Source organism: Pteropus vampyrus, unplaced genomic scaffold (assembly GCF_000151845.1).
Source record: "Pteropus vampyrus isolate Shadow unplaced genomic scaffold, Pvam_2.0 Scaffold223, whole genome shotgun sequence".
Taxonomy (NCBI): domain Eukaryota; kingdom Metazoa; phylum Chordata; class Mammalia; order Chiroptera; family Pteropodidae; genus Pteropus; species Pteropus vampyrus.
Window position 1 is genome coordinate 731237 of NW_011889004.1, and position 9519 is coordinate 740755.

Here is a 9519-nt window from a genome sequence, read left to right on the forward strand (position 1 = left end):
CCCTACCCAACAGTATATTGCTCAGACAGAGGTGGATGGGGCCCTTCCAATCTCTGTGACCTGGTGCGGGGAGCTTTCTTCTTTCATTAGAGGAAGGAGGGAGAAAGACACGAGGATACTTTGTTGGGAGAGAATCATAAGGCTGCCCGAGATGCAGAGTGGAACCCTTTCTCCATGCTCCGGGCATTTGTGGGCAGTGCTCTGGTCCCAGCCGAGCCCCGACTAACCTCATGGCCCTTCCAGACCCATATAGGGGCCCAAGGGACAGAAATGACCCCACGTTTCACACATGCTTCCCACCCCTAGATTGACGCAACCTGTGGAAAGGGCGGGGCCAGAGGAGGGGGCGGGGTCTGGAGGACCCGACGGGGGTGGGGTCTTCTGGAGATCCCTAAACCAAAGTTAAAGGGGCGGAGTCAGCCTGGGCGGGGCTCGTCAGACTAGAGCGGGGTGAGGCTCTGTCGGAAGGCGGAGGCGTGGCCACTCTGAATAGGCCGCGCGTTCCTCGGGGCGTGGCCGTCAGGAGCAGTACGCGGCACGCGGCAGGGCGGGTCCCAGGCGTAGCCGGCGGTGTGAACGCGGCGGCGCAGCGGCTCCTTTAAGTCTCCGGCACCGCCCCCCCGCCCCGCCCCCGGCGCGGCTTGGGTCTGGTTGGCGGTGGGGTCCGGTCTGCTCCGACCGCGATGGAGCTGCACATCCTAGAGCACCGGGTGCGGGTGCTGAGCCTCGCCCGCCCGGGTCTCTGGCTCTACACCCACCCTCTCATCAAGCTGCTATTCCTGCCCCGCCGAAACCGGTGCGCGCCGGGGTTCCGGGGCACAGATTGGGGTGGGCTCCACTGTTGCTCCGGGACGGGGTCAGGAGATTAGGGTCGTCACGAGGCGAGCGGGGGTGAGCGGGAGTGGGCGGGGAGGGCCCTTCCACCCCACCCCACCCCGGCCGCCGTCTGGCCTGGGCTTACCCTCCCTGGGACCGCCGCCTATCCCGGGCCAGCTAAGGCGCAAACAGCCTGGGGTGTGCAATGCTTAACTTCGAGAGGTGTCAACTGGGGGCATTCCTTCCTGGCGTCTGCGGGAGCTTCTTCCAGACGCCTCCTATCGAGTCAGAGGGGCCAGTCTAGGGGACCCCAGGTCAGATGCCCCGGGGCTGTCGCCGCGGGCGAGCCTCTCCTCCCTCCCAGAGTGGAGGGGCGGGGGGCTCCTGCGGAGGTCAGGAGGCAGAAAACAGTTCGCGATTCCGGAGATGGGGCCCACACCCACTGCCACTGAGAGAAAATTAAGGCTTGTGGGGGCTGAGAGGAGCCCGGGGCGGGAGGTGTCTTTTCGGAGGGTTGGAGCGAAGTCTACCCGCCCCCTGCGCCCAACCCAGGCTGAAGATGCTCCCAACCCCCGACCAGGTGCAAGTTCTTCAGCCTGACGGAGACTCCCGAGGATTACACGCTCATGGTGGACGAGGAGGGCTTCAAAGGTGGGGGCTGGGCTGGGGAGGGATGTCGCTCTATGCTCTTTGCGGGATTCTCACCAGATGCTGGGGTCCAGTGTTCTGGGAGCTGAAGCCTTGAAGGCAGATGCATCTGAGCTCTTATTCGACTCCACCACTCACTGGCTGTGTGCCCTTGAGCAAGTAACTTCCCGCTCTGAGCTGTTTCCTCTTATGTAAAATGAGCATAGTTATGGTTCTAATATAATAGGGTCCCGTGAGGGTTTTATAAATGGGCTGTATGTGAAGGGCACTTAGCAGCCCCAGACCAGCAGCGGGTCCTCAGTTACACTTCCTGGCAAGAATCAGAGGTTCCTGTGGCTGTTACAGCCCCTGGCCATTATTTCCCCCTAGACTTCTCTCCCTGGTGCTGGCCATCACCTCCTGGGCTGGTCTGGGAACTCCAGGAGTTTGAGGGTTTGGAAAGAAATGCAGGAGCAGGCAGCCAACCCAGGGCATGGTCCTTGGGGACCTCCTGGCTGTGCTTGGGCAATTAGCAGCCACCCTGGCCCCGGGGGCCCCTAGTCTAGACTGGACACCAGCCCTGTTTTTCCTTGGCCCCTGGAGCTGCCATATGGCTCCTATTCCTGCCAGCCTGATCCATCCTCACAAGCCTGAAGTCTCAGGACAGCCAGCTAGGGCTTGGTCCATCCTCTACTGTGCTGGCTGCTTCAGGCCTTTGTTTCTCTGTTTTGTATTGTAGGAAAGGTTAGGTCTGATTAAGGGGGAAGGGCATCCACCAGCCAACCCGATCTACTGGCGCCCCCTCCTGGTGACACGTGGTATAAAGCCTCTGTTAACCCACAGAACACTGTCATGAGGTACATACTGTCTGTCATCCCATTTTACAGATGAGGAAACTGAGACTCAGAGAAGTTAAATCATTTGCACCAGGTCAACAGCAAGTAAATGGCAAAGCTGAGGTTTGAACACAGGTCTTTCTGAATCTGGGGCTCCGATCTTAACTGAAGAGTTTAGATCCCTGGCAGGCCAGCACCTAAAGCACATCTCAGTTCTTGTATACGTGCAGATATCAGGAACAGAACTTGGGGGAGAGAGACACAGCCCCAACCGCCGGACCCAACCTTACCTTGGTAGAGCTCTCCAAGGCTCAGACGAGGAAACTGAGAGGCCAGGGCCAGCCTTGCAAGCCCTGACCAGTTATGTGCACTTTGTCCTCAGAACTGCCCCCATCTGAGTTCCTGCAAGTGGCTGAGGCCACATGGCTGGTGATGAATGTGTCATCCCACAGCGGCACAGCAGTGCAAGCTGCCGGGGTCACCAAAATTGCCCGCTCAGTCATTGCACCACTGGCGGAACACCATGTGTCTGTGCTGATGCTGTCCACTTACCAGACAGACTTCATCCTGGTGAGTTTCCCACAGGTGCTGGTGTAGGGCAGGGTGTGCATAGGTGGGCATGGGCGATTGGGGACCCATGTGATATGCCATCTCCCTACGACCCAGGTGCGGGAGCAGGACCTGTCCCTGGTGATCCACACACTGGCCCAGGAGTTCGACATTTACCGAGAGGTGGGCGGGGAGCCTGTACCTGTTGCCAGGGATGATTCCAGCAATGGCTTTCCCCGCACTCAGCATGGTGAGGGTGCCCTCTGACACCCAGACTTGGGCGAGGAGCTCCTCTTCCCACTGGGACCCTTCGCTTGTTTGGGCGGGTCTGTGTGGGGGGAGACTAGCTGACACTGATTACCTCACAAGATAGGGAGATGGGGCTGGGGAAACCTAGGCGGGTTCCTGTAGGGCAAGACCCTCCGCCCAGTCCAGGCCCCTCCGCCCAGTCCAGGCCCCTCCCCCCAGTCCAGGACCCTCCCTGGCCAGCCACCAGGGGGCGCCCCAGACCATGGTCCTTTTTTCACTCTTCACCTGGTTCCTCCCTAGCAGGGCCTAGCCCAACTGTGCATCCCATCCAGAGCCCGCAGAACCGCTTTTGTGTCCTCACGCTGGACCCTGAGACACTGCCAGCCATCGCCACCACCCTTATCGATGTCCTCTTCTACTCCCACAGGTGGGTCTCTTCTGTGCTTAGTCTCTTTGTCCTCACACCATTGTTACCTATGTTCTGTCCCATCACCTTCCACCCATCCTTTGTCTCTAACTATGGTGGGGTCTTCTGGAGATCCCTAAACCAAAGTTAAAGGGGCGGAGTCAGCCTGGGCGGGGCTCGTCAGACTAGAGCGGGGTGAGGCTCTGTCGGAAGGCGGAGGCGTGGCCACTCTGAATAGGCCGCGCGTTCCTCGGGGCGTGGCCGTCAGGAGCAGTACGCGGCACGCGGCAGGGCGGGTCCCAGGCGTAGCCGGCGGTGTGAACGCGGCGGCGCAGCGGCTCCTTTAAGTCTCCGGCACCGCCCCCCCGCCCCGCCCCCGGCGCGGCTTGGGTCTGGTTGGCGGTGGGGTCCGGTCTGCTCCGACCGCGATGGAGCTGCACATCCTAGAGCACCGGGTGCGGGTGCTGAGCCTCGCCCGCCCGGGTCTCTGGCTCTACACCCACCCTCTCATCAAGCTGCTATTCCTGCCCCGCCGAAACCGGTGCGCGCCGGGGTTCCGGGGCACAGATTGGGGTGGGCTCCACTGTTGCTCCGGGACGGGGTCAGGAGATTAGGGTCGTCACGAGGCGAGCGGGGGTGAGCGGGAGTGGGCGGGGAGGGCCCTTCCACCCCACCCCACCCCGGCCGCCATCTGGCCTGGGCTTACCCTCCCTGGGACCGCCGCCTATCCCGGGCCAGCTAAGGCGCAAACAGCCTGGGGTGTGCAATGCTTAACTTCGAGAGGTGTCAACTGGGGGCATTCCTTCCTGGCGTCTGCGGGAGCTTCTTCCAGACGCCTCCTATCGAGTCAGAGGGGCCAGTCTAGGGGACCCCAGGTCAGATGCCCCGGGGCTGTCGCCGCGGGGGAGCCTCTCCTCCCTCCCAGAGTGGAGGGGCGGGGGGCTCCTGCGGAGGTCAGGAGGCAGAAAACAGTTCGCGATTCCGGAGATGGGGCCCACACCCACTGCCACTGAGAGAAAATTAAGGCTTGTGGGGGCTGAGAGGAGCCCGGGGCGGGAGGTGTCTTTTCGGAGGGTTGGAGCGAAGTCTACCCGCCCCCTGCGCCCAACCCAGGCTGAAGATGCTCCCAACCCCCGACCAGGTGCAAGTTCTTCAGCCTGACGGAGACTCCCGAGGATTACACGCTCATGGTGGACGAGGAGGGCTTCAAAGGTGGGGGCTGGGCTGGGGAGGGATGTCGCTCTATGCTCTTTGCGGGATTCTCACCAGATGCTGGGGTCCAGTGTTCTGGGAGCTGAAGCCTTGAAGGCAGATGCATCTGAGCTCTTATTCGACTCCACCACTCACTGGCTGTGTGCCCTTGAGCAAGTAACTTCCCGCTCTGAGCTGTTTCCTCTTATGTAAAATGAGCATAGTTATGGTTCTAATATAATAGGGTCCCGTGAGGGTTTTATAAATGGGCTGTATGTGAAGGGCACTTAGCAGCCCCAGACCAGCAGCGGGTCCTCAGTTACACTTCCTGGCAAGAATCAGAGGTTCCTGTGGCTGTTACAGCCCCTGGCCATTATTTCCCCCTAGACTTCTCTCCCTGGTGCTGGCCATCACCTCCTGGGCTGGTCTGGGAACTCCAGGAGTTTGAGGGTTTGGAAAGAAATGCAGGAGCAGGCAGCCAACCCAGGGCATGGTCCTTGGGGACCTCCTGGCTGTGCTTGGGCAATTAGCAGCCACCCTGGCCCCGGGGGCCCCTAGTCTAGACTGGACACCAGCCCTGGTTTTCCTTGGCCCCTGGAGCTGCCATATGGCTCCTATTCCTGCCAGCCTGATCCATCCTCACAAGCCTGAAGTCTCAGGACAGCCAGCTAGGGCTTGGTCCATCCTCTACTGTGCTGGCTGCTTCAGGCCTTTGTTTCTCTGTTTTGTATTGTAGGAAAGGTTAGGTCTGATTAAGGGGGAAGGGCATCCACCAGCCAACCCGATCTACTGGCGCCCCCTCCTGGTGACACATGGTATAAAGCCTCTGTTAACCCACAGAACACTGTCATGAGGTACATACTGTCTGTCATCCCATTTTACAGATGAGGAAACTGAGACTCAGAGAAGTTAAATCATTTGCACCAGGTCAACAGCAAGTAAATGGCAAAGCTGAGGTTTGAACACAGGTCTTTCTGAATCTGGGGCTCCGATCTTAACTGAAGAGTTTAGATCCCTGGCAGGCCAGCACCTAAAGCACATCTCAGTTCTTGTATACGTGCAGATATCAGGAACAGAACTTGGGGGAGAGAGACACAGCCCCAACCGCCGGACCCAACCTTACCTTGGTAGAGCTCTCCAAGGCTCAGACGAGGAAACTGAGAGGCCAGGGCCAGCCTTGCAAGCCCTGACCAGTTATGTGCACTTTGTCCTCAGAACTGCCCCCATCTGAGTTCCTGCAAGTGGCTGAGGCCACATGGCTGGTGATGAATGTGTCATCCCACAGCGGCACAGCAGTGCAAGCTGCCGGGGTCACCAAAATTGCCCGCTCAGTCATTGCACCACTGGCGGAACACCATGTGTCTGTGCTGATGCTGTCCACTTACCAGACAGACTTCATCCTGGTGAGTTTCCCACAGGTGCTGGTGTAGGGCAGGGTGTGCATAGGTGGGCATGGGCGATTGGGGACCCATGTGATATGCCATCTCCCTACGACCCAGGTGCGGGAGCAGGACCTGTCCCTGGTGATCCACACACTGGCCCAGGAGTTCGACATTTACCGAGAGGTGGGCGGGGAGCCTGTACCTGTTGCCAGGGATGATTCCAGCAATGGCTTTCCCCGCACTCAGCATGGTGAGGGTGCCCTCTGACACCCAGACTTGGGCGAGGAGCTCCTCTTCCCACTGGGGCCCTTCGCTTGTTTGGGCGGGTCTGTGTGGGGGGAGACTAGCTGACACTGATTACCTCACAAGATAGGGAGATGGGGCTGGGGAAACCTAGGCGGGTTCCTGTAGGGCAAGACCCTCCGCCCAGTCCAGGCCCCTCCGCCCAGTCCAGGCCCCTCCCCCCAGTCCAGGCCCCTCCCTGGCCAGCCACCAGGGGGCGCCCCAGACCATGGTCCTTTTTTCACTCTTCACCTGGTTCCTCCCTAGCAGGGCCTAGCCCAACAGTGCATCCCATCCAGAGCCCGCAGAACCGCTTTTGTGTCCTCACGCTGGACCCTGAGACACTGCCAGCCATCGCCACCACCCTTATCGATGTCCTCTTCTACTCCCACAGGTGGGTCTCTTCTGTGCTTAGTCTCTTTGTCCTCACATCATTGTTCCCTATGTTCTGTCCCATCACCTTCCACCCATCCTTTGTCTCTAACTATATGCCCTGTTCTGTATGTTGGGTTCCTGGCATCTTGTGATGCCCATGTACTTTTCACTGATGTTTGGGGAAGGTCTCAATGCTGCAGCTGTAGCCCTTTCTTGCAGAGCCACCCCTGAGCCCCGCCCTGCTCAGGCCTTCTGGCCCTGGGGTCCTGCATCTTTGGCACAGGCACTGTTCATCATCCTCCCCCATCCCCACCTGGCACCATCAGGCGATCAAGGTCCTCAGACAGGATTGAAAGTGGCCCAGAAACAGGAGGGCCTGCCCAGCTGCTCCCTGACTGGGAGAGGATGAAGTGGGCTGCATGCCCAGCAGAATACATGAGCCTTCTGTCCCTCCCCAGTGCCCCCAAAGAGGCAGCCCCTGGAGATCCTGGACCCAGCTCCATCACGTTTTTTGCCTTCTCCCTCATTGAGGGCTATATCTCCATCGTCATGGATGCCGAGACGCAGAAAAAGTATGTGACTCCTGACCCCAAGTGGGCCACAGACCCTAAGCCAGGTCCAGGGAGGAAGGAGGTAGAGTGTCAGACACTAAGATCACCGGGGCCCCCCTGCCTCCCCCAGGTTCCCCAGTGATCTCCTGCTGACCAGCTCCTCAGGAGAGCTGTGGAGGATGGTGCGCATTGGAGGACAGCCCCTGGGTTTTGGTGAGGGCCACTCCCTGTGTGTTGGGGGCTTGGGAAGGGCCTGTGGGGTGACCAGGGTGATCCACATGGACCCCTCCTCGACCCTCAGATGAATGTGGGATTGTGGCCCAGATTGCGGGTCCCCTGGCTGCAGCTGACATCTCTGCCTACTACATCAGCACCTTCAACTTTGACCATGCTCTGGTGAGCACCACGGGCTGGAGTGGGGGCGCCTAGAGGGACACCGAGGCCCAGAAGGGTGGGGCTAGTCCCAGTAGGCCAGGAAGTCAGAGTGGCCCTGACCCCTCCCTCCCATCTGCCCACAGGTGCCCGAGGACGGCATCGGCAATGTCGTCGAGGTCCTCCAGCGACGGCAGGAGGGCCTGGGCTCCTGAGGCCCAACAGGAACAGCAGCCTCTGTGCCCTCCCCTTACTCCCAGGCTTCCAGAGACTTCTCTAAGCTATTTCCTTAAGCTCTGGGATGAGTCCACTTTCCTCTCCTCCCTCCCCCATTTGTGCAGGGGGACCCCTCCTTCTGTTCTCTGTATGTAAGCTGTGTGCAGGCACCGGCTCTCATGTGGACACACGTGTCTGCCCACATAGAGGAACACGGTGCTCAGGGCTTCCACGGGGAAGCCCTCAACCCATCATTCTTTGGCGGCCTCGGCGTTTGCACATTCCCTGCCTGAGGCCCGAGCCATCCCCGCTCTTAGCGCCCTGTGCCAGCTGCTCCCTGGACAGGGCCCTAATTTCCGTTCTGCCTCTGGCTGTGTTGCCTTCCCTGGTCCGGTGTGTTCTGACAGTGCCTCCACGTCCTGGAGTCTCCAAGAAAAATATTTTTTACATCTCTCTCTCTCCTTTTTTTTTTTTAAATCAACTTGTTAATAAAGGGCTTGTAGTGACCAGGCTGGGCTGTGGTCTTGGGGGGTTGCCTGAGCCTCGGCCATGGCTGCTCTGCTGCTCCTCTGGTCCCTCTGCCTGAGGTTCTGGTCTCTCTGGAGAGCTGGCTTGGGTCAGGCTCACCTTACCTCACTCAATTCTTACCACAGGAGTGGTAAGCGAACCATCACCATTTTCCAGATGAAAAACCAAAGCTTTGAGAAGTGAAGTGACTTAGCCAAGATTACATAACTCCCATCCAAGGCTGCCTGGCTCTGAAGTCTGAGCTCTTTCTTCATTCTTTGCTGCTTCCGGTATTGTCCAGAAGGTTTTGAACATGGTCAGAGACTTCCAGACCCCTCTGCCTGGAGATCTTTCCCTGCCACCTCGAATGTGGCTGTTGTAAACCCCCTCAAGAAGGGCTCGAGAGCACCTTTCTTCCAGGCTGCTACCTGCTTTCTTTTGGACCACACCTGAGTTTGGCTGTCTCTCTAGGAGTCTCTGTTGGCCAAGAGATCCATCAGTTCTTACCACCAGGGCTCTCCTGGAGTAGTGGTGGGAGGGGGCCAGTCAGAATGGGGACCTGGGAGTCCACACACTTGGCTTTCCCTGGCCAGGAGGACTGGACAGGCCCCTGGAGGCCACCTGGAGCCTGTTCTGCTCTCAATGGCTACGTGCCTGGACTAGAGGCTCAGTCAGCACATCTGAGGCTGGGTTTCCTGTCACGAAGGGGCCACCTCCCTACTCTGTGAGGCTGGGATTCCACTGTGGCCTGATGGGGCCCCTCAGATGCGTAGGGGAGGTTATCAGGTGCCCTCAGCCCAGACCCACCCGCGCTCAGGAAGGGAAGAAGGGTGTGACTTCGGCGTACTCAGAGCTTCTGTGGCTCCCCAGAAAAGTCAGAACAGGGGTCAGGCCTCTGGCAGTGCGCCCGCCCTGACCCTGGGGACCCAGGGGCTGCAGATCAGAGGAGCCGAGACCACATCCTGAGCAGGTGAGTGAGCAATTGGGGACCCTGGGCCAGCTTGGCCTGGAGAAGGGGCCATTTCTTTATAGTTTGTCTTTCACGGGGGTGGAGGGTCCTGGTTCCTCCTGGAGGGCTTGGCCTGGACCCTTATTCAAGGGATGTCCTGGGCTGAGGTGGGGCTTTAGAATCAGAATTATTGGGGCTGCTCGAATTGCAA

At 59.3% G+C, this 9519-nt stretch overlaps 2 protein-coding genes across 5 annotated transcripts; both read left to right on the forward strand.

Annotated features, from left to right (window-relative positions):
• Window positions 1–587: 587 nt before the first annotated feature.
• On the forward strand, window positions 588–3634 carry LOC105300951 (cytosolic arginine sensor for mTORC1 subunit 1-like). Its single transcript, XM_023538441.1, has 5 exons — window positions 588–796; window positions 1397–1467; window positions 2662–2849; window positions 2946–3078; window positions 3378–3634. Exons 1-5 carry the CDS (start codon window positions 684–686, stop codon window positions 3632–3634), a joined length of 762 nt encoding a protein of 253 aa, XP_023394209.1. The 5' UTR covers window positions 588–683.
• A 153-nt stretch (window positions 3635–3787) lies between these two features.
• On the forward strand, window positions 3788–8359 carry LOC105300915 (cytosolic arginine sensor for mTORC1 subunit 1). 4 transcript variants are annotated; one of them, XM_011373329.2, is made up of 9 exons: window positions 3788–4024; window positions 4625–4695; window positions 5890–6077; window positions 6174–6306; window positions 6609–6732; window positions 7172–7285; window positions 7395–7477; window positions 7566–7660; window positions 7783–8359. In XM_011373329.2, exons 1-9 carry the CDS (start codon window positions 3912–3914, stop codon window positions 7849–7851), a joined length of 990 nt encoding a protein of 329 aa, XP_011371631.1. In that variant the 5' UTR covers window positions 3788–3911; the 3' UTR covers window positions 7852–8359. The 4 variants fall into 4 exon arrangements, with proteins under 4 accessions (XP_011371631.1, XP_023394215.1, XP_011371630.1 ...); XM_011373328.2 differs by having other exon boundaries at window positions 3827–4024; window positions 6606–6732; XM_023538448.1 differs by having other exon boundaries at window positions 3915–4024; window positions 4597–4695; window positions 6606–6732.
• The last annotated feature ends 1160 nt before the right edge of the window (window positions 8360–9519 follow it).

Coding starts and splice junctions, on each gene's coding strand:
- LOC105300915 (XM_011373328.2), top strand. CDS start 3,912: ATGGAGCTGCACATCCTAGAGCACCGGGTGCGGGTGCTGAGCCTCGCC. Junction 6,307..6,605: donor CTTTCCCCGCACTCAGCATG/GTGAGGGTGCCC, acceptor GTTCCTCCCTAG/CAGGGCCTAGCCCAACAGTG. Junction 7,286..7,394: donor GATGCCGAGACGCAGAAAAA/GTATGTGACTCC, acceptor TGCCTCCCCCAG/GTTCCCCAGTGATCTCCTGC.
- LOC105300951 (XM_023538441.1), top strand. CDS start 684: ATGGAGCTGCACATCCTAGAGCACCGGGTGCGGGTGCTGAGCCTCGCC. Junction 1,468..2,661: donor GGACGAGGAGGGCTTCAAAG/GTGGGGGCTGGG, acceptor CTTTGTCCTCAG/AACTGCCCCCATCTGAGTTC. Junction 2,850..2,945: donor ACCAGACAGACTTCATCCTG/GTGAGTTTCCCA, acceptor CCTACGACCCAG/GTGCGGGAGCAGGACCTGTC.